General features: G+C 41.3%; 1 protein-coding gene across 1 annotated transcript; it reads right to left on the bottom strand.

Annotated features, from left to right (window-relative positions):
* Positions 1-17404: 17404 nt before the first annotated feature.
* PLK2 (polo like kinase 2) lies at positions 17405-23489 on the bottom strand. Its single transcript, XM_075078434.1, has 14 exons — positions 23187-23489; positions 22647-22754; positions 22372-22488; positions 22047-22176; positions 21679-21766; positions 21166-21261; positions 20737-20935; positions 20496-20643; positions 19975-20072; positions 19216-19339; positions 18714-18954; positions 18485-18614; positions 18290-18400; positions 17405-18168 (listed from the first exon to the last, which is right to left on the bottom strand). The coding sequence occupies exons 1-14, from the start codon at positions 23412-23414 to the stop codon at positions 17977-17979; spliced, it is 2010 nt and encodes a 669-aa protein (XP_074934535.1). The 5' UTR covers positions 23415-23489; the 3' UTR covers positions 17405-17976.
* Between the last annotated feature and the right edge of the window lie 908 nt (positions 23490-24397).

Here is a 24397-nt window from a genome sequence, read left to right as displayed (position 1 = left end):
GGGAAGGAATCAAAGTCAGCTCAACCAGCAGTGTCAAGCAAATCAGCTGCCAGGCTGCTTTTTGTGGTCTATTCCCACCGCATCCAACAGACTGGCAGCATTGCAGAACTGGAGCATAACATCCCCCAGCCTAGATTACAGAATCTTGTGGCTACCTGCAAGATGCTTCTTTTGCTAGCAGCTGGTAGATGGCTTGGCTTGGAGTTGCCCCAGCTGTTCTATGGCTTCTACACAGTAACCTTACAGGGGTTTTCCTGAGGCTTTGCCTACTGTTCTATGTCATAAAGGGACAGACATCGCACTGTAGCCAGCCAGGAACTGTGCCCAGTGCAGCACTAGGCAGATCAAGGATTTGATGGATGCCAGGCCTGATTTCACTCCAAATAAGCAGTGTCCAGACTGTGTTGTTTAAATAAAACAGTGCATGAACTCCTGCATTAGATATTCACATTGTGTTACCCTAGAGCACTGCAATAAGATGTTCAATTACTTTTGGGAAGAACAAAAAGTATATTAGCATATTTATCACTATACTTTAAAATAAGATTGAATACTCATTAAACATGCATAAAAGAATGTAAATGAAATTAAATCTTCACAGGCAATTTTCAAACACAGGATTTACCACTTCAACCAAAACCTTTTGCCATGGTGCTCTGTTAATATTAAATGTTCCTCTAAATTGGTGTTTTCCCACTTCCTCTGCAAAAAAGAAATTACATTTTCAGAGCAGTTGGTATTTGCTTCTCCTTTTGCCCCTGCTACTACCTTTTATCCCTACAAATGAGATGACATATGTAAGTAAGTTACATTATTTTTCTAGTCCAACTATCTACAACCTTTGCTAACAGTTTCCTACTGTACCAATTCCTGAAAGCTTTTGGTAGATATTTAATAAAATCAGTATTTTTCTCCCCTTTGTGATTTTGAATCTATTCAGAATAGCATGGGTTCACTTAAAAAAATCATGTTTCTTTCTGTGTACTCATCTATGAGTGCCTCTGTTAAGGGGAAAAAATTAATTGTGATATTCAAAATTATTGTTTTTAGAAGCTAAATCTGACCTGAGACAAACACCACATATCAACAAAATAAAACAGGCTGCTTGTTTATTTGTCAAATCTATATTGTTATTATTTCTTATGTATATGGCTACATTGATAGATAGGATGCTTAGAAAACAAATACAGATGAGTTCAGTTTTCTTTTCATTTGAGCCATCACAGCAGTCTGAGAGTATTTCATAACAAGTGCACCAGGCACACATTCAACCCCCAACTTTTACAAAAGTAGGAAACTTTCGTACTAAATCTCCTTTACTATTCTAAATTCACATTGAAACTCTACAGTTTATACCTAGTATGAGTAACATACTCTTTGTATCTGCTGTGTTCTTCACTAGGCATTTGTCTGGAGACTATAATCTGAGAAATATTTCACAATTTGGACTAGGGTCAGTAAAGAATACTGAAGGAGTAATCCTAGCCCTGTCCTTTAAATGTTTTCCCTATTTCTATGGCCTGAGCACTGAAATAATCACAGTATCAAGTATGACAGAGAGAAAATTATGTTCCTTTCTCTCAACTTGCAGCGCTTATGTTAGAAGAGGGGTTGGTTTATCTTCTATAAAGTAAGAAATTACAAATGGCTTCCCATTTGATAACATACAATATTAATTTAGATTGTAACTATGGCTATGTAAAGGGGCTGGAGAAGACAGTGGTAAATGGGTCAGTGAAGGTGGAAAAGTACCGTATTGGTGGTGCTGCTGTAAAGAATTACCTTACTGTGACACTCTTCATTATTCATGCTGATGTCAGAATAGCACAGGGGAACTCTCAAATGTGTAAATCTGCTCTAAAAAGCTGAGATAAAACCTGAGGTAGCTTACATTTATGTGATTAATAACTGTACATCACTAGAAAAACAATATATTCAAGTTTTTTAGGGGAAAAAAATCAGTATATTCGCAGCATTACTGTTGGAGAATGTTAATTAATACAGCAGGGTAATTCCAAAAGAACCAGGCTGTTAAATAAGAGACGTATACACTGGACAAAACATCAAAACCATCTGTGTCTTCACAGACAATACGATGTTATGGTAGATTTCACCTTGAAAATATAGCACTTAACATCCTTGGTTTCTGATTACAATGCCTTATATAAAACTCAGAGCAATGCTTATTAAAAGGCTTTGAGATTTCTAATTTTATTATGTCTAAGTACTGAAAAAAACAAAAATCAAGCCTTGTTCTATAGCAAGAGGTTTAAACATCAGTAGCTAGCAGAAAAATGAAATTAATATTCTGATCATACTGTGAATGTTTATTTCAAGGTTGAACCATTGAAATGCTAAAAAGAAGATACATTTTGTTCAATTGCTTCAAACAGTCCAAACAGCAAAGAAGGTCCAAAGAAGTCTGAAGGTGACAACTCTGAAAGAAAGTGTTAAAATACTGAGCACTGAAGTGTTCAACTGTTAACTGTTTACCAGAAGTGGGATCCACAGTCCCAGGATAAGCATGAGCACAAGGTACCTCCAAAAAACTCTGCCAAATCAGTCATAGAAGCTTGCCAAACTCACAAAAAATATATATCAAGAAGGACAAGTGTTAAACTTTGTACTTCTGAAGGACTTGAACTTATGCAGGTCTGTTGTAGGTGCTTTTAAAATTCAGCATGGAATAATGTCCTTGTTCAACATACTGGGAGTAGCCAGCATGGATTTGCCACCGGCAAATCATGCTTGACCAACCTGATCGTCATCTCTGTAGAAATGACTGGCTACATGGATGAGGGGAGAGCAGTGGATGTTGTTTACTTTGATTTTGGCAAGGCTTTGGTATGGCCTTTCGCAACATCTTTATAGCAAAACTGAGGATGAGTTTTGGATAAGTAGTCTGCAAGGTAGCTGAAGAACTGGCTAGTAAGCAGGGTATAACCAATAGTTAGAAGAAACATTCCTTATGGGTTGATGTGGGGGCCATATTGCCTAATATCTTCATCAAGGACAGCAACCATGGGATGAACCTTACCCTTAGTAAGTTCATGGATGACACTAAACTGGGGGAGTGCTCAATACTCAAGGGGAAGTGGCTAAGGGGAAATTTAGCTGCAGTCTTCCACTACCTGAAGAATCATTGCAGAGAAGACAGAACCAGACCCTTTTGGATATGTACAACAAAATTATAATAGCTACAACAAGTGAAACTGCCGTCGAATGTAAAGGAAAAATTCTTCACAATGAGGGTTATTAAGCACTGGAACAGGCTGCCCAGGAAGACTGTGGTCTCCATCCTCAGATGGAGAGGATGACATCTCCATCCTCAGAGGGTTTCAAAATTGGAGTGCACAAAGCCCTAAGCACACTGGTCCACCTGTTAATTTGTTTTGCTTGAGGCAGGAGGTTGGACTAGATGGTCTCCAGAAGTATCTTCCACCCTAAATTTTTCTAAAATTCTGTTCATACATTCTTCAGATCTACATGTGTGACAGAGGCTTAAGGGCAGGGAGAGCTGAATCTTTCTCCTGAAACAGGATATTTTCTAGAATGAAGATTGCATTTTACAAGTTTGTATTAAAAAAAAAAAAGGAAGAAAAAGGCCTTTGTACTTTTAAAAGTGCAGGTAGCTTTCAAAGAATCTGAGAACCCTCTATAATAATAAACATTATTCTGTTACAGAAAGACAGTTCGCTTATTTAAAATTCACGTATGTAGAAATATATTAATTTCTGGGTGGGCAACATGAGAAAGACATCTTGAGCCTTGCCCTATACATCTGTTGTACAAAAATAAAAAAAGTGAAAACTATCACATTGTTCCATCACCTTAGACTTCTCCAAAGTACTTATGCAGACTAGAAAAGCACCTGATTGTTCACAGCATTGGTTTCTGAATGGAACCTGGCAGAAAAGTTTTACTTTCCCATTCATGAATCTAAGACAGATTTGCATTTAGACACCAAAAAAAACCCCATTAATCCCTAGTATTACTTTGAAAGTACTTCAAGACCTGAAAAAGTTCATGTTAAGAAACTGACTTACCAGTATCCTTAAAGAAATGTTACTTGATAGTGCCATGTGAACTATGACTTACACTTCTTATACTGGGCCAGCGTCCTAGAAGGACATTACAGAGCAGTTACTAATTTTAACATGTCTGATGCAGCCAATGTATTTAAGTCTGAACTTAAAGGAAACTTCTGAATGTAAGAAAATATTGAATAAAGAACAGCTCATGAGTGATCTAAAGGCAAAGTCCCATAAAACTGTTGAGATGCCAGCCAGTGATGTTTACCGAATTCCTACTTGGTACTTTCAAACCTGTATGAGAATGTCTTGCATTACAGCTTCCTTTTCCAGATAAAGAGACTTCATCAGTCTAAAAACTCTTCTTTACACTACTACTATCACACGTATGCCTATGCTGGGAAAGCATTTGGAGTACTCTAATGATTACCTTCCTATCTGGGAAAAAAGAGAAAATTACCCTGTGATTGCCTGTGTGCCCAGCAAAAATATTTAAGGATCTATTCCCAGCAGGAGAAATCCTCTCCAGTTAGCCAACTGTGAGTCAATAGAATGTGTGTACATGTGTTCAGCAAGAAATTCTTCCCATGTTCCCAGAGTACCTGCACAGCAGGACAAAGACCTCAGAGAATTGCCGCGAGGAGGCTGGGAAGTGAGACTATAAGGCATGGCACACATGGCATGCCTCCCTAGCCTCACGGTGTGATCAGTAAGCCCTGTGTTCCTTTCCAATCTCTTCCTGAACTGCAATTTAATCTGTGAATTAACTAAATATGACTATCCATATATAAGAATCTTGCACTGGCCTGCAAAGTACTCACCCATTTATTTGGATTATGCTATATAAAATAAAATAAATAAAAAAACAACAAACAGTTTGAAGGAAAAGTGAGGGGGCATTGTGCTCCCACGGTAGACAGCCTTCCATTAAGGACCTCATTTATTCTGTAAGAGTTCTTTACTATTCCTCTAGATTAACTTCCCTAGATTACCTATAAATGATACAAAAAAGTCACAGAAATCATCACAATCTCCATCATGCAGGAAGTAGTCATGCAATCCCAATCAAAACTGAAAAACCGCAAGACGAGAAAGCTGTCAGAATTTAACTCTTCAGTTTTACTTTGCCATAGAGTATCAGCAAATTCTCCCCCTCCCCCCCCGTTTTTTCTCCCCCCTTTCCAGATATAATCTACTTTTGTAGATTCATCCAAATAGGAGATGGATAGGACATATTAGTTTTGAGAGTAGCGTTAATTCTTGCTCTTTCATGGGGTAAAAAAATAAATTACATTATATTTTGTGAGAAAAAATAAAAGCTGAAATACAGAAAGTGGCTAAGTGGATTTTAGTCTCATCGATTTCAATACAAAGTTAATTTTGAAAATAGAGCAGAAGTGTAAACCACAAAAAGAAAATGGGAAATATTTAACATGTGAAAGCTAATGAGTCTTTTAGCTGAGTAGCTGCAGATAAGCAGGATGATGTGTTAGAACAAGTGTTAAATTATCTGGTAGCATAATGACAACATTCTTAGATTTTGAAAAAGAAGAATAATGAATTTGAGTGTCTCAATTCTATTTGTTTCTTACAGGAACCAGAAATGTTCACCCACTTCCTGAAAAATGTATCTTCCTTTTAACCTGGATAAAGAACTGCTTACAGTCAAGAGATCTACAATTCAGGTCTGAGTAGCACCACTTTTTCTGTAATTAATGAGATTTTAGTCATCTTATTATAATTTTATATTTTGCCACACATAGTATGTATAAGCCACATTTAGCAGGGAAAGATTGTTTAACTTTTGATCTGCATCAGCACTGATCCAGTTCTACTTCCAACACTAGCAAACCAGAGCAAAGAATAAGACTGTGTGTTAGGCAAACAAATCCAGTGTTTTCTGAGGAACTCCAGCAAGGTCAGATGAAGGGGAACCAAAGGCACGTGCATTCACACTGGAGGTGTGTGGTCTCTTTGTAGGCAATGAACAAAGACAAAATAATAAAACACCAAAGTAAGAATCAGTTAAGATGGCAAGGAAAGCAGCTGATAAAAAAGTACAGAAAAGGTGTGACGCCACTCATGCTTTTCAGGTCATCCTTTACAGTAACAGGATGACCTGTATTAAATGTCCTGTATTAATTATAAATTTAACTATACCCACTTGGTATATAAAAAAACTAAACCAAACCACACCAAACCAAAAAAACCAACACAAAAGAGAGGGCTTTTATCATATTTTTGCAGTAACTGGCTACTTTTCGCAGTGTTTAATACTCCACATTTCCCTAACTGATGCAGAGCAGACTGATCCAGGGTAAACTATATTTCCAATACAATAAATCCAAAGAGTCAGACTTGCTGTGTGTACAGTAGTGTGTGTTTGTACATATTTACTCACACTTGTAAATGGTTAGTAGTTCTGATATAAAAAGACAATTTCTCTCTATCTTTAAAGCAGCTTTCTTAAACTGTCTTAATAAGAAAACATTCCTTTAGCAGCAAAAGGAAATGGAGTCATGTTCAGATAGGCTAACTTCCATCTAACTTGTGCTTCGGCATTGGAAAGAGCAAAATATCTGAGGAAGCTTTTAAGAGGCAGTGAGAATACCTAGCACAAGAACCAGCACAGAAAGGAAACAGGACTTTGCACCTTATCAGATGAAACTTCGTATGAGGAATACTGGACAACTATTGTCTGTGTGAGTTTGGAGGCTCTCCACATCATGGTGGGGGGAAAAAAAACAAACCCCAAACAACAACAACAACAAAAAACAACAACCACCAAAAAAAAAAAAGGAGCCCAAAATTAGGAAGGCTAGTAAAACCTAGCAGCATTCATGAAACAGATCGAGTACAAGCAGGGAGCATATTTTCCATAGCTCAGAAAAGGCAAGTCCCATGCCTCAGAGGAGATGGCAAGTTTTGAAGCAGTTCTCCCAAGGGACACACTTCCAACCACAAGTATCATGATCAGAAACCAGCTTTTCACATGCCAGCCTTTGAATCTTTGCTCCAGAGCTCACCCACTGCATATTCAAGCTATGCTACTGTCAGGGGAGTAGAGGGGCAGCACATCTTTGAAGTGTGCTCCCAGGTGGTATGCATGAACATGAATGAAAATTCACACTTCAGAGGACATGTTTAGAATTACCCATTTGTTGCAAATTTAAACACTGTGTGAAAATACACTAGATCCGGACCTGAAGATTTCAGAGTCAGTGAAAGAGTCATTATGTTTACACAGATGGGCACAGCAGGTGTGATCACTACTGCCCATTCCAAGCAGGCTGAGTGTAAGCCAGATTCATCCACAAGCCGTATAGCTACAACATACACAAGCTGTTCTTTTTCAGAGTGTATTTGGGATGACAGCTACAAGGACCAGAGATGCTTGGTTTTGACCAACTTGGAGCAAAAGGAGTGTGAGCTCAGGCCTGTCTGCTTCTGCCTGTGGATACATTTTTTTTTAAAATCATGTCTCTGGACTTGATCATGTTTTTTATTTAGGTTAATGGTTTACTGATCTTAGTGGTGTCAGAACAGGCCATATCATCGTCTTGCTGTGTCCTGTTACCCAGGTGTGTGATGCAAAGTCCTGTGCCAGCGGCCTCTGTATCTTGGTCCAACAACTGTCTCTGTGTTTTCTCTATATCATGCCCTTTGCACAGAGTGCCTGTCCTGAGTCATTCTGCCAATTCACTGTCCTGAATTCTCTTAAGTCCATCTTCAAGACACAATACTGTAATAACGTTAGCCGAATAGGACGTGCACCCTAATTAGAATAAAGCAACAAACAAACAAACACCCTTAACTCCATTATACCAAGCACCATACCTTGCCAAGTGACCACATAATCATACTGTTGTTCCTCCTGTCATTCCTCACTGGCTTATTACTCAACAATTACTCTATGTCTATAATTAGTTCACACTGCTGCAACAGGAGATACTAACTCAGCTCCTTGGGCCTGTCTGAACATTTCCTCAAATCAGAAGGGTTTTGCACAGAACAGCAGCCACTGATGGCAATTGCTTGGCAAATCCCTCGGGAGAAGGGATCTCATGCCTTTTCTCTTCAGAAAGACATTTAGCTGCCCCTAGAAATCATCAGCGCTGGTCACATTCCAAAAGATCTGCTATCTCGGGCCCTTACCTAAAGAAAGCACTAGAAACAAACACAGCTTCCTTTTCTCTGTACAGTTCTCCTGGTATCAGTGGAACTACTAATGTGACCCAGGTGCTTATTTCATTTAAACTTGGTAATGATTTCACATTCCTTCGTTTCTGGGAAGAATTCGTCATACACAAAGAAAGAGATTCCTTCTTAAAATGAGGCTAGTAAGTCAAATTCAGCCAAAATTACAAAACTTTTTTACATTTCTTTATTCTTCTATTCAGAAAAGGAGTCAAATCTGTTCTGCAACTTGCCATGCAGTACCTGAAATACTACAAGGTTCTTCCTAAATTTATTACTGTGTTATGGATTTACTCACCCCTAGATAATATTAGGTAGAGTTATTCTACTTGTTCTCTGTTCCTGCTATAATCTTACTTTGTAAACATTCTTGAAAGCATAAGATTTAAAGGACTTAGAGTTTTATGGTTGTTTTGCATCTGTTCACTAGTAGAAAGCATTGAATAACTGACCCCTTCCTTCTAGCAAACTCAGAAAGCCTTTTACAAGCATTATTGAAATTACAAATATGAAAATACTCTTTCTATCAAAAAGAGAATTAATTTAATTAAATTTCTAAAAGTCTTTGAAATGGCAGACAATACACTGATTACATTTTCCTCCATTTTCTAATTTAGCAGAGCCTAAATTTGTTAAACCCCAGCATTTATAAACCACTGCTATTGAACATAATTACAATTGCAGTGTCCAATACACAACCTTAGGAAATGATAGAACAAAGATTATTTGTACAACATAAACTGGACACATAATTACAGGATCACCCTTTGTTTTTCCAAGCCCCTTGTTTCAGTAAGTCCACAGCATAAATCCACTGTTTGTGGAAAGAATTGGGGTTAAGTAGTAAACACCATGTCTGTCTATAGGATCCTTTCACGGGTTTGGTTGCTTTTTTTTTCTCCTCCCCAAAAGCAAGGTCATCACTAGCTGCAAGTTCCTCATCCTCCGAGTTCCTACTTTGAGACCCCAGAACCTGATTAGGAGAAAAGTTGAGGAAGAGGAGGAGTACTTGATACCAGTAAAAGATCTGAACATTTGAGAAACACTAGAGAGAGAGATCTCTAACTGATAAACAAATTCCATCTGAGGTCTGTTTTTCTTTTGCAAAATGGATGTACTAGTGCTCCTTATCTGACAGGCTTGCTCCACATAGAACTGGGTTAGTATCCAGGAAGAATTTGTGAAGTGGAAAGCCCTGCAGAAGAGCCCCTAAATGCTAAACAGATTCCCAAGGGGCCCTCCAGCACTCCAGGTATTAATTTGGTGGATATGACATTGAAGAAGGTGAACAGACCATGAGTCTGAGAGGCAATGATGCTACAGTGCCTCACTTTGCATCAGGCCTGTTTCAAGTTACCAAGCTGTTACTCTTTTCACGTAACTGTATCTCCAATTTCTACACACCTCCATGAAATCTGTTTATGCCATAAACTGTCCTTCTGCTTGTTTGTTCCAAATGTCTCATATTATCTGAGCTCTGTATGCCAAATTTGCAATATCTGGATACACAGGAAACAGTAAGGTTCCTGCTGTATGGTATATTTGCTGTTGCTATTACTTAGGTTAGCTAATATGTGGAGTTTTCCCCCTACTTCTCTAGTTACACAGATGCTGCATGATGCAAATTCAGCCAGTAACTAGTAAAACCAGGAGACAGGAGGCGTACTGTTTTCTTCTTCATTTTACTTTTCTCATTGAATGATGGATGGTTACAATGACTTTCTACTGTGCTTCTACATCTGAAAATAATTAAAGAGGAAAATCTGAGGCCAAAGAAGCCATCTATTAAGACACTGATTTCACTTATGAATAAATTAGAAGTTATTTACTCTATCATTTATGCAGATGATGGGCAATCAAATGAAAGCAGCAACAACCAAAAAGTCAGAAAGTAAATCATGATAAACTACTTAGAGATGGAAGCTCTTTTCATTGCAAGTAGTAGTACAGAGCAGGTACAGCATACAAAAGTCAGAAATCACCATCAGTGCCAAAAGCTAAGGCCTAAAAAATCCATGGTCAGTTCTAAAAGGGCCACCTGTATCTCACACACCTCAGGCAACAACCACCATGTCCCCAGTCACCCACTCCCATGTAGTCCCTGACCAGTCTGGAGCCCAGCTTCATGGAAACATGGTGTTTTAGTTGCCATGCTTGTTGTTTAGTCATTAGCCGTCTTCCCTCTGAAGACTTCCAGCAGTGATACCAATTAATGCAAATTGCTTGTAATTAGCAGTGATGATTTTTGTAATGTGAATACCTTCTCAGTATGAACAGGAATGAGCCACCAACTCATTTCACATGGTCCATAGGCAATCATCATGAGGTAAAGATTTGCAGTTAATAAAGGCCCATGTGAGAATGAAACCAGTGACTCAGAGGAGTAATGCATTGTCTTGCAATATTGTTCTGCAGTGCTAGCATCTCTAATCTAACTGGATCATTGTTAATCCTTTGTTTTACTGAGAATGTGAAAATCACTTACTTCAAATTTAATTTCCTCAGAGACACATATTATGTGTAATAAGTGTCCTGCCTTCTGACATGGCACCTTCTCTATTTCGTGGAGGGGAATTTACTCTCCCTGTGTACCTCCTGCTTTGGTCTGTCCCACTCCACTCCTGTCTCCTCCTGCCAGCATGCTGCCTGTGTCTATGCCTTCACTTTTGCACTGCTAATCCTCTGCTTGACCCACTTCAGCACTGCTCCCTCAGCTGTCCTGGCAGAACATGTGGAAATCCTACTGATAAGTAAGTTAAAATATCTTCTTTTCGTTCTCAGCTCCATTTAATGTGGAAAGGGTCAATTTTTTCTGAGATTTTGAAGTTCTCCATTTGACTCATTCCCTTCATGTTTCTTGATTCCTATTGCTGTCTTTTCTCTGGTCACAACATTTTCTTCACTTGGTATTTTACCCCTGGTCCATGCCTGCTTTTGTCACCAGCACAGCATGCCAGCTGTCTTCAGTGTCGTCTCCCGTCTCCTCAGAGTACTGTCACTAACAGCATTCTTTGACACAAACTCATGAGATGACACTCGAGCTCATTCCTATGCTCGAAATGCATGAGCTTCCACTTACTCCTTCCCTTTTACTGACTGATAATGGGTCAATTCCCCTATGGCTTTTATTCACTATGATTTTCTCATCCAAAGAAGACCACTCTCTTCTCCCACTCTCCAACCCTGCTGTGATCCTTACCTGTGTGGCAAAGGTAGCTGGCAGCTGGCCTCCCCTGCCCTAGGCCTTCTGTAATGCCTCCCCTGAGCCTGCCCCAGGCCTTCTCTGGGCCTCAGCCTGCAGCAAGGCCCGTCCCAGGGCTGTCCCCATCTCCTCAAGGCCTGCCGTGAGGCCTGCCCTGGGTCTGCCTCGAGGCCTGCCCCAGGCCTGCCTGCTGCTGCCCCCCCAGGCACCTCACCTGGCTGTCTTCTTCCTCCCTGCCTCCACTTCCTTCACAACATGTTTGCTCTGGGGGAGGGTTCAAAACGGTTGCCTCTGCCTCCCGGGATCTCCCCTCCACTGGCTGCCCCAGCCAGCCCTCCCCCATGTTTCCTTCCCAGGGCTCCCTTCCACGAGTCATGGCTCTCCAGCACCTTCCCTTCCTGGTGTTACGAGCTCCCTCACTTTTTCCAGAGCCCCTCTACAAACCCACATTTTCATACACACCCTTTTGTGCCATGATTCACCCTCCAAAGCTAACCTTCTAATTATTTATCATTAACAATAACAAGAAGGAACCGACATGATGTGGAGATGATCAGACATGATGATGAGAAGCTCAGTGTAAATGCTTAGAGAGACAAAAAGAGCATCATATACTACCAGATAATCCTATAATCACTCTGTGTACATTCCCCTTTCCATAACCCCTGCGTGACACTATCACACCCTGCGTCCTGTTACGAGATATCTAACCTCAACTGTAAACAGAGACCATCCACTTTCATTTCCATAGGTGCTCAGGTGGGGGTGTCTGAAAAGCAGGCCAGCTTTTTTCATTTTCTATGGAAAACATCAGAGACAACTGTTCAAGTAAAAGACATTTAATTAGCATGAGTTTGTCTCAGCTGCCTTGCATTCCCTGTACTAAAAAGTCCAGCCTTTCCTGTTCTATCCACTTATTGTACCTCTCATGCACTTTTAACTGCAGCTATCCATGACTTAATGTGATGGCAGGCATGAGAAGCTGGCCTTGAGGATGATAAGCAAATTCCCTTTTTTCCCTTAGAAGATTAAACTCTCTTTGATGGCATAACCTTGCTTGCTTTTTTCCACTCTCACTGACTAACCTTCTCTGCCACAGCCTGCTTTATAATGCACTATACTTCCCCCATCTCCTTGTGCCAGAACCAGTAGTCTTCATCCACTGGAGCCACAATGCCACTACAAAAGCTCTGTCTCTTTCTCTCCTCCAGCGAATGCAAATCCAAACCCCTAAACCTCCTTCAAATTTTCAATGTCTTTATTTATAATAAGTAAATAAGCCTTATCACCATAAGTTATAAATTACAGAGGCTACTTTTAAGAGCAGAAAATTTCATATGTGTGGAATTGTTCTGAATTGTTAGAGTTTACCTATTAATTTGATTCTAATGCTTGTGTCTGTGAAATTGGTGTTTGAAATATGAGCAGGTGAGGTCTTTCTGAAGTTTGCAGTAAGATTTAAAAGGTGCCTCAAAGCTTCTTTTATTCATGTTGTTAACAGTGTTGATGCGGTGGTCACTTGATGTGAAATTCTGTGAATTGAGTCCTTCAGAAGAATGGCCCACAGGAATAATGTCTGAGATGATCAGGTTGTAAATGGGTTATTTGAATCACTGCAGCACTTTGGAGTCATCGTCGTCTAGGAAGACCTACCTGTGTGATGTTTTCATTCCCAAAGATCTTAAATCTACAGGGTGGGATCTTGAGAAAAAAGAACAGTAAATCACAGGGAGGGTGGAAATGAAACCTGCAGGAAGGGAAAAATGATTAGCTGAGACCTGTAGTAATAATAGTAGTAAAGCACTAAATATGCTGTGGAACAAGTTTCTAACTTTATATTTTTAAAAGAAAGTGATTGAATTAATAAGAATCTGAGCTATTTATCCATTCAGTATCCTTAATCAGAATATGAGTATTTCTCTGGACTAAGTCTAACAGGTCAGTAGAGAGTAGGATTGTCCTCTGGTAGGAAGACTGCAGACATTGTTCTGAAGTCATTGGGAAGGTTTGGTGAAAGGAAAACAGCATAGTGCATGTTTGGGACTCCGGGCTGACTACAGGTTCCCTCCACTTTCTTTTGTCCACCTCTGCCTAAGATTCTCAGTGTTTGGAAAGACACCCACCCACCCATGTGCTTACTCAAGGAGCATGTTTGTTCCACCCTCTCCTTTATCTGACTTTTGAAATTACCAATGGAAAATAAGCAGCCATTTTCATGATCATTCAAGATAAGTAAGGTAGGCAGAGCATGGCAGAATCTTCGTTTCTGGCCTGCCACAAAAGAGAGCAGCACTACATTCTGGCAAAGTGCTGTGGAGTTCATTTAGTCCTTCCACTCAAAATTCTTCGTGGGGGCAACTTGAAGTACTTTATCCCTTTTTAACCTCTGAAGAAAAAGTGTTTAGTAACTCCTTAACTAGGCCAGCTTGCAACCAATAATGCCTCTGTGTAAGGTACTATTGATTTCCTTAACTCTTCAATGTTCCCGTGATGACCGTTTAAGTTTAAGTAACTTCAAATAGTTAAGTTACTTCAAATAGTTAAGTTACTTCAAATAGTTTAAGTTACTTCAAATAGTAAGTGGGAAAGAGCAGTAAATGGCCAATCAAGATAATATCTTGTTCCTGTTCAGATCACATCTACACAATACAGACAATGTAAAATGTGGTTTTCCCCATGGTAGAGAAAAAAACCCCTGCAAGTTTCAAACTTAGCCTAATTCTATGTCAGTACGACAGAATCTTTCAAATCAATTTTGTTTCCATACGAAGCTAATTTACAAAGATAAATCCTAGACACTAAATCTTTACATTCTGTTATACTAATTTTCAAACACTGATGAACCATGATATTTGTTTCCAATATTTAAATGGAGTTTAACCTCCTTATTTGTATGTATTGATCTAAGAATGTGGCAATTCAATCAAAGACATGTCTGCCGCTATTGATGTTAAAGAGTATAAGAACAGACCAAAAGAAAAAAGGTATGGTCTATGCCATGCATGATTCTGGTTGATTCCTTATGTATGCATCTAGTTGGGGGTTCATAACTACCTATAAGAATCTATAATTTTTTTTTTAATGACATTTACATTTAGAACCCATTTAATCAGGCAGAAAATTCACAGCTATTGACGGACAGCTGAAGGACCATTCTCCAATCGCTATTTTCACAAGTAATTAAATAGCTTTAAAGTGACTGAATCTTCTTCTAGTTTCCTAAGTAACCTGGACAACGTCAGAAAGTTTGTTCAATATTGCAGAGTAGCATATAACCTAAAATCTCTTTTTTTCCCTCCCTCATATAGTGTATATGAAGTAATTTAATGAAATGGAATCTTTCAGAACACCTTAAATGGATTACAGAATGCCCTAGAACATTTGACCGACTAGTGGCATCACTGGATAATACATTACATTAATGTTGAAGCATGACCCATTTGATTCATTTCCTTGACTTGTTTGCTACTGCCAGGCTAGTCCACTGGGCTGTACAAGTATATATATATATTTGCAAAAACATATTTTAAGATTTGATAAAGATTTTTTTATAAGAGTACAAGAGATTTTTTTTTCTTCTTGGCAATGTTATTTCCTTTGTCCACCACTCATACCTGAGAAACCTATGTGCCAACTTTCACCTAATCCTTTAATCCCCACATTTTCATTCAAGGTCATAGGCTCCTAAACTAAACTCTTATGCTGTGTTTTCTCTTGTTTTCAATAGAAAAAATTAGGACCACTGTCTGACAAGCATAAAATCCAGGCCATATACCTTTTTTTCAAGAGAAGGTAAGACATTTGTTATATAGCGAAGGAGACAATATTACAACAGGGATGTTACATGATTGGGTAAAGAAGGTCAATTAGTGCACTACAGTGTCTTATTTAAGACAGGATACACCCTGGGAAAGAATTTCAGAACCTTTGTTCCAGATGCAAGTTCTTACATTACAAATTTTAAAGCAGCTTTCCATTCTTGGGCTGAGGGAATAGGGCAAAGGTAGTGTACTTTGAAATGGGTAGTTCTCCTTAACCTAATCTAAACACATCTCTTATTTTGCAATATGAAAATAAAGAGTGAGGTAAGGATACAGAGCACTAACCAGAAAGATACAGAAGGATTTAGAAAGCACCAAGCATCCTGGTACCATTCACACATTGCATACAAATAACTGATTCACTTAGCTGTATCTGAGCGAGGTACATTACAACTGTCCACAATCAGCTAGCATCCTACAATAGGATTTGGGGCCTTTACATCTACTTTTAAACATCCTACACTTGAAGTCAATTTCTTTGCTTACACCAGCCTGAATTTTAGCCATAGAAAGATGATTTTGATACTCAAATAAATTATAGCAGCTGAAGAACTGTTCTACCGTTTGAAGTACTATAGCTCAAGTAATTTTTTTGTTTGTTTCAGATGCACACAATCTATATGCTTATTGGTGTCATAAACAAAAAATGAGATCTTACTTTGTAAGAGAAAAAGGTTCAACCAGCAGCTGTATGTGTGCAACAGAATTAAGTCATGGGCTCCTAGGAATAAAATCATTACCCCTTGAAGAAACTAGACAGCTGAGAAGCGGAATTCTGCTCACTATAGCAAGCATATATTTAACTTCACTGAACTGCCTAGAGTTACATTAATGAATCCATCAGAAGAACTCAATTAGGTCTTCCTGTCTAGACTTAAGATGTAAATAAATATTACCTAATGCATAATATTCAATACAAGGAAAACAATCGCACTTATATACACTTGCTGCAAGATGAAGCAAGCCAGTGATACCTCCTCTGCTCACTATTTAGAGCTGACATCTGTATTTTGTTTAAGTTCGCACTTTCTCACATTGACTACCTGTTCCTTGCATTTAGCTCCTTTGATTGAAACTGATGGCAATTGAGGTCTCTCTTTCAGAAAAGACATCATTCTGTTATATGAAGATTAATCCAAATAAGCAATTTAACTACTGCTTGCAGCTGCATCAGAAAAGTAGCTTGAAGACAGCTATGTGTTTATTTAGGTCCAGGTACTACATAATATCTAGAGAGAAATTAACCCAGCCTACAAGTAGATGTTCCACCCCTGCTCTGAGTCACAAGTCCTTAATAATCCCATCTATTTGCATAGTTTAACTGACGAACGGCATTGCTTTCAGTTTAGGAAAGCAATTGCTCTAGTAAACATACACTTACTAGCAGTGGGATGGCACTAAGCAGCAGGCCATCCCTATGCTGTCCTCAGCAGTTCTGAGCTACTTTACAGAGCATTACAGCACACCATAAATGGTGTTTGATTTAACATTGTGTTTGTTTATGGTATCAACTTGCTAAAGCCCAAAGTTGATACTAAGTCAGCCTTTAATGTTCTCACCTTTTTGATTTTACTTTACTGGGGTTACCATTTAACCAAGGGCAGAAAGACACACACACAATAAAGCACGATAGAAGGAAAGCACAAGTGCTAGGTGTGGACAATTCATTCTACCACTGAGGTGTCAGGATACTTCAGTTGCTTGATAAGAGCAACACTTCCACAGCAAGTAGAGGAGGAAGCTTATACAGCTTATTATTATAGCTACTGTCCACCAAGTATCATCCAGAAGTAAGGAGTTCGTTTCAGCCAGTGTAAGACATCAATATAAATTCTGGGATGTAACATCTTGAGAAGATCCATACTTTTGGTTTTAGGCCCTAGGACAATAAGTGAGTGTCAAGGCCTACATCGTTACTCTGCAAGTTCCATGTGCTGTTATTTTAGGGTTGCTGCTATAATAAGCAGCAGCACATTGGTGCTTTGACTACAAATGTGCATAGACACGGACAAACTGCTCAATGTTAGAGCCTGTCTTTCATATCCTGACATGTAGCAGACTTCTTTAAAATAGCATAAGGAAAACAGACCTGCAAGATTTTTGGTAATGCAACCGTGTTAAGTTGTAATGTAAAAAAGAGTGGAAAACAATACTTCAAATCTGTCCACTTTATTGCCAACAGATTTGTTTTAAATATAAAGGTCCAAAAAAAAAAGTTGTGTAATAAATACTTCACTTCAGGCTGTAGGCTGTAATAAATAAAAAAATTATTAACAAGGAATGCACTTTGCCAGCCCCAAGTGTGGGTATTTTCGAAAAATAAGGGAGAGAAAAAAAGTATGGCCATAGTTCACAGTTAAGGAGCCAGAAGCTGCTCATTACAGCTATTCCACAACAATGGAGCTCTCCCTTCCCTCCCTATCCAGATGCATATTCACAGTTTAACTCCATCAGAAATGCTCTCTTACTCTCCTCAGAGTTCAGGTCAAAAATATCCTTAACACACACACGAAGCAAGGAAAACTATGGTCCGAAGAACTCCTTGTCACACCATTTTAGTCCAACAGTACATTTAGACTCCTAATAGATGTGTGCCCAGCACACTAGGACAGTCAAGTTTTCGTACCACCACACATCCATCATCAACATACTAGTTGCTCCACTATCCCCACTATAGATTTCACAGTGAACAACAGTGTCCATTTGGTTTAACGGTCAGTCCCCTTCAGTTACATCGCTGCAGCAGCATGTTCAGAGCATACTCCATTCTGTGTTTTAGTTCCAACGAGCATCCAGAAACCAGAAGAGTTGTCAGACGAAATGTTGTGGATATCCTGTCTTCATTGATATAGGTAAGGAGATACTCCTCACTTTGATTGCAAATGATGATTTTCGTGTGATCGTGATAGAAGTTCACCTGTAAAAGAGAAGCAAGATCCTGTTTGTATACTTTCTCCTCTCAGTTTCTGGCACTTGTCTAGTTTTATTGCAATAAAGTATTTTAGATAAGTTTTCTCTGGCGATACTACCAAACTTACTTGGAACGTGCCATCATTGAAGAGCATCATTAATGCTTTATCAGATTTAAGCCACTGTAAGAGGTAAAGCCTGGGCCTGCGTACATCTGTTAGGCTGGGCAAATCTCCTCCCTAGGAAAGGGAGCAGACACTATGTTAAGCACTCAGTTCAAAATTTGTTTTTACAGCTCAGGATCCAGAAGGTGCTGAACTTACATCCATGAGGTTCTCTTCCATGTAGTGAGAGAAATACTTCAGTACAGTTACTTGGCTGATGAACTGTTCAGGAGCCTCTGAGGCTGAGAAGACAGAGCACTGGCCTAGCTCAGCATAGTAGTGGACTGTTCTGTAAGAGAAAAAATAAAGTAAGAAGGTTAGAGATTAAATAAAAGCATTTAATGTTTAAACCACCTTAGTGAGTTGGCAGTTTTGTAATCATTCTTACTTTTTGTCTGGCAGAAGGCTCATATGTGCCCCGTTGTTGAAAAGGACACCAACAGTGTGATCTGACAGCTGGTACCCAAAGCCATACTTGTTAGAATAGTCCACCCATTTCGTAACCCACTGGAAGGATGCTGTCAGCTGTTCTTTGGGAATGCTGTCTGCTTCTGGCATGTTCTCCAGACATCCTCGCAATACTCTTGCGACTGTATCAGCAACACTGCCCATGGTACTGTCTTCCAGGCCTGAAAGAAGGATTATTAGACTGACAAGAGCACACAGACCAAGCTTTAATTCTAAACCCTTCAGTTATCTAGACTATAATTTTAAGTTTAGCCTTTATGGCTTTCCAGTTTTAATTCTTCCAAAATATTGGCCGTAAAATTTAGAGCATCAAAAATAGGGGGTGGGGAGGAAAGCAGCTGTTCATTTCAAGCTTCTAAGTCTGAGACATGAAGAAAGTAAAGGTGGGATTAGAATTAGAGATTACATTTTGCTGCACTTACATTCACTGCTACTGCTACAGCTTCCCAAAGTTCCTCTGACTATCATCCGAATAGAGTCTCCAATCTGCTTAGTTTCTGGTAATGCTCCCGGCTTTCCTACTGTTGTGATAAGAGGCTGGATCTCCTGGAAGAGATGTCAGACATGTAAACATCAAACATAACTTAAGCCAAGGCTTATACACAAGTTTTGCACGGCTCTCCTGTCTCTCAGGAAAGGATAAATTCTAGGGAAACTGGTATTAATGTTTCCAGCAAGTACAAAGAATTGCTGTTAGATTGAACTTGAAGCACACCAGGTCTTTCCATTCTTTAGATCTTCAATTTGCATCCTACATGCTATTAATCTGTCTTTTGCTCTCCCGCCCTAGCAAGGGAACAGCTGTGTGCAGGTCGGAACACCAAATGGTAAGAGTTAGATCTCAGCAGTTTATTCTTTAAGAAGTCCTAGTTAATAATAAACTGAAGCCCTGTACTTGGAATATTAGGAAAGAACACCTGGCAGACAAGTTACCACATAGACAACAATGGAGTCTAGGCAGATACTATAATTACCCAAAAGCCAAAATTGATAGTCTCTTTACAAAGGCTACCATACCTTGGTGAAGCTTAGTTAAGCCCTCTTAAAGCAACTCTGCTAATCATTTAAGCTTGATTATGCTGTGTACAGCCCCAGCTCTGATATTCAAGTCAAATATAATTTAATTATAGCAACTCCACCCAACTGTTATTGGATTTGAATTGAACTGCACTTGCATTTACCTCATCTGTTCTGTGTTTTTGAGGCTGCTGGGTTATCGATGTCTTCTTCAAATCATGCCTGAGCTTGTAGATTTCTTCGTCTTCTTTAGCTAGTCTGTCTGTAATACAGAAAAAAATACTTAATGCTGTATCTGGAAGTGCTGTTCAATTACAGAAAGCCCATGAATTTCGCTGCAGAAAGCTCATTGTCTCCCTCCAGTAGCTTCCTCTAAGCCTGCCATGGCATCACTGCTCTAGGAGACTACTACACAGAGATCACTAAGAGACTAAACTTTAATAGATGTTACAGACTAACAGATGCCCAATATAGATTGTCAGTACACCGTAAGGAGCATCTACTTACGTAAGTTGGTGTAAGTTTCAGGCTACCAAATATAATGATTGATAAGGAGCTCAGAACTAACCCAGGGAAGCTCTGAGACATAAATACAACTGCTCCATTCCTATCTCATAGCTGTACATTACTAGCATGACATTGATGGCCCAGAGACAGATTTCAAGCATAGCTACAATCCACTTACTATGTGTGTCGAAGTATCTGGCTTTATCCTTTTTACCACCAAAGAGAGCAGCAGCTGCTTTTTTGAAGAAATTTTTAGCAGGACTTGACAAATGGAAATCAGGAACGGTGTGACAACAGCTAGCAGAAAGTCTATCGGGTGTAAAGCCCTGTGGAAGTGAGATTCAAAAAGTAATTTTTAGACCATAGAGTGCATTTTTAGGGTGCATATTTTTTCAGCCAGAACACTCAACAGCACAAACCTGTAAGAAAAATTCATGCCGAATTATTTCATCTAAACTGGGCCGATCTTCAGGATTTTTTGACAACATGCTAGCTATTAAGTGTTTTGCAGGTGCCAGGAGAGATGAAGGCAGGCTGTATCTTGCTTCCCTTATACATCTGTAGGTTTCTTTAAGATTTGTGGTCTCAAACGGGGGTCTTCCCAACAGCATTGTATACCTGTTTAAGAGCAAAGGAAACCAATTTTATTTATTTTACACACCCACAATAGTTATCTACAATACTGAAAAGGATTTGTCTGTCTCCTAACAGAAAGGAGACTTTTTGCACTTGGGCTATATGTGTAGGAAGGCCTGTAAACTGATGCAGTATTGCATCCCCTTTGAACTCTTAAAAGCCTAAGCCAGTGATAGAAATATTTTTAATTTCTAAAGCAGTGAAGTACTTACATTACACAGCCTAAGGCCCAGATGTCAGATTCACAGCTGTGCCCTTGTTTATTGAGAACTTCTGGAGAGAGGTAATTTGGTGTGCCACATATTGTTCTGCAAATCAAAGAGGCCACAGAGGCAGTCAGTATTTCAGATAGAAAGAGGAGAGAAGCTGTTTTTCACAGGGCAAGTTTTCCTCTCAGGCTTGGACAAGAACTTAGAGACTCCTAAAGAGGAGCTGTATGAATGTTAATAGTGTAAACATGTCTCATGGTGTGTGAGCACACATACAGTATACTTGAACAGCAGGCTCATATCTGCACTATTCATCAGTCAGGTATCCTGCCTCTGACATTTGCTATTTTGCAAATGCTCAGAGGAAAGCAAAAGTCAAAATACGGCAGCCTGTTTCCTAGAAGGGGAAATCTTGATCCCAGGGGAAATTAGTTTTTGCTGTGGAACCAGATTTCTCATTTCTAGATGAATTTAGTTTCATTTGCTGCTAGACTTTACATTTTTTGATGTTCCTACCTCCTCCTGTGCTCCAGTGGTTCCAGCCTAGCTGCCAAGCCAAAGTCACCCAGTTTTAGCTCCATGTTCTCATTAATGAAGAAGTTACCTAGCAGACACAGAAATTCCAGTTAGTCCTTCTCTTGCAAGGTCAGAATGCATTTGCGACAGGTGCTGAGTCATACTTTGCTCAAAGCCAGAAGCTAGCCAAGATTGTTTTTTTTTAAGTAGGAATGCTTAATGTCATCCCTTAAGCACTTCAAGTTTCCACTGTAAAGACAGGCTGAGCTGATTCTATTAATTAAGCAATCACCATACAAGTGTAAAGTGGTACAGTGCTGACAGGGCTGGAGAAGCATGTTTTGAAGTCAACGAGGTGCAGAACTTACCTAGTTTAAGATCTCTGTGCAAGATTTCCTGTTCATGAAGATACTTTAGGCCTGACACAATTTGCCTGAGGTAGTATCGCACTTCTGGTTCTGTCAATACCTTCCTCGCTTTTAAGATGTGAGCCATCGACTGCAGAGGAAAAACAAAGGCAGAAATGTCACTGAATGTTCAAGCACAGAATTCAGCTTAAGCAAAAGTAAATCAATGCATGGAGAAATGACAGCTAAAGAAGACATGAAAAAAATACCTTTTACATATCACACATTTAAATTAGTTGCAGATTCCAGGTAAGTAAATACTGGATTTCTCCCAGTTGATGCTCACCCTTCTACTGCAGTACTCCAGAAGAATGTAAATATTCTCTCTGTCTTCAAAGTAGTGGTAAAACTGTACAACATGTCTATGATTAAGCACTCTGTGCAGCTCAATCTCTTTATCAATCTGAAGAGACAAGAAGGGGAAAAAAAAGTGTTGTTAGCCTTGCATCCACTAGGTTCAGTGGATGGCTTTATCAGAACCATTTCAGGAAAAGGGCTGGGCAATTCAGCATACAAAGGGAGTTCAAGGAGAAAAAAAAAAAGTCATTCATGCACACACACCTTTTCCCTTTGATGAGGTTTTGCTACTCTGCTGTGAGGAATGATTTTTGCAGCATAAACTTTATTTGTTGTCAAATCTGTCATCTCATAACATTTGGCGAATCCACCCTAGAGAGACACACGAGAAAAAGGCAATTATAGCAGGTATGAAAGAAGTCCCACACTTAGTCATTCACCAGCTCACATATTAGTCAAGGAGCGCGACTTCCTTCGCAAAGGACGATCTGGTAAAAGGCAGGCGATGAACCTGAGAGCTATCGAAGGTTCGCGTTGCGGTTTTCCCCCACCCCGCGTGCAACACCGAAGTGGTTTTTGTAGGCTTGCCCGAGCTGATGGCACGGTTCCGCCCGGACGCAGGGGCGGAGGGAGGTCTGCTCGGACCCGCCGCGGCCGGAGCGGGGCGCAGCAGGGGCAAACCGGGGTCCGTGCGTGTCCGGGGCGGCGCGGCCCGGCACCCCCGAGGGCAGCAGAGGCAGCGCCCGGCCCTGCGCCCCGCGCCGCCGAGGAGGAGGGCGGCACCCGGCTCGCCACGGTTATTACCTTTCCAAGCACCTTCCCGCGACAGTAGCGCTTCCCCGTTGTGGGGTCGGTTATAATCCGGGAGACCTCGGCGGCGAGGTGGGCGTGCTGGTACGGGTGCTGGTGCGGGGGGTCCTCCGCCTTCTTCCTCCGCGACTCGCCAGCGGCCGCCCTGCCCAGCGCCGCCTCGCAGCCCTTGGCGCCGCCGGTGCCGCCCGGCGGGTAGGCGATGGTCCGCAGCAGTTCCATCACCGCGCCTTGCCTTGCCTTCCCCCTCCTCACCTTCACGCCCCGCTCCCGATGCGCTCCTGACCCCAGCAGCCCTCCGGCTCGTCCCTTATATGACGGGCGGTGGCTCCGCCCCGGCCCCGCTCCGCCCGCCCGCCTTGGCCCGGCCCCCGGCCCCGCTCCGCCCGCCCGCCTTGGCCCGGCCCCCGGCCCCGCTCCGCCCGCCCGCCCGCCTTGGCCCGCCCCCCGGCCCCGTTCCGCCCATCCGCCTTGGCCCGGCCCCCGGCGCTGCTCCGCCCGCCCGCCTGGCCCGGCCCCCGGCCCCACTCCGCCCGACCGCCTTGGCACGGCCACCGTCCCGGCCGAGCCCCGGGGCGGCCCGAAGGGAGCAGGGCTGGGTCGGGCCGCCGTGCCTGGGCCTGAGCTGCCCTACCCGGGTGGCCGCAGCCGTGCGGCGGGAGCGGGACCGCAGCACCCTGGCGGGAGCAGGGGTGCAGCCGCTGGCGTGCCGGGGCAGCCGGGCCGGGCGCCTCTGGCATCGCCCCGCAACGCGCTCCAGCTGCAGTGGCTGCTTTGCCCATCGCCGCCCCCCGGGCGGGAGCTCGGCAGGGGGAATCCGGCGCGAGGTGTGTTTCCCTGACTCGAGTGCCGCTGCTTGTGGGGCAGCAGGCGCTTCTGACAGACGATTAGTGCTGCCGTCAGCAGCCCCAGGACAGGTCTGCTGCTGCACATGGAGGAGGGAAGGAGTTTTTCCCACCTCTGCCTAAGCAACTCCATTATAGCAGAACGACAGGGCCTGTTTTTTTATCTCAGCGTGAATCTGAGGCCCATGGACTTGCTCAGACATCGGGGTGCATGCCCCAGTGTCAAGGAGCTACCCTGCCCCTCCTTTTGCATAGACAACCCATGCCTAGTGACATTCCCCCAGAGCTGTCTGGCAACAGTCAGCTCTAAAATCTTTTCACATGCAGAAACATTTTCTTAAATATCCTAAATGCACATAA

This window comes from Phalacrocorax aristotelis, chromosome Z, assembly GCF_949628215.1.
Source record: "Phalacrocorax aristotelis chromosome Z, bGulAri2.1, whole genome shotgun sequence".
NCBI classification, from domain to species: domain Eukaryota; kingdom Metazoa; phylum Chordata; class Aves; order Suliformes; family Phalacrocoracidae; genus Phalacrocorax; species Phalacrocorax aristotelis.
Note: the sequence above shows the minus strand (reverse complement) of the source record. Positions and strands in the feature narration are given on the sequence as shown.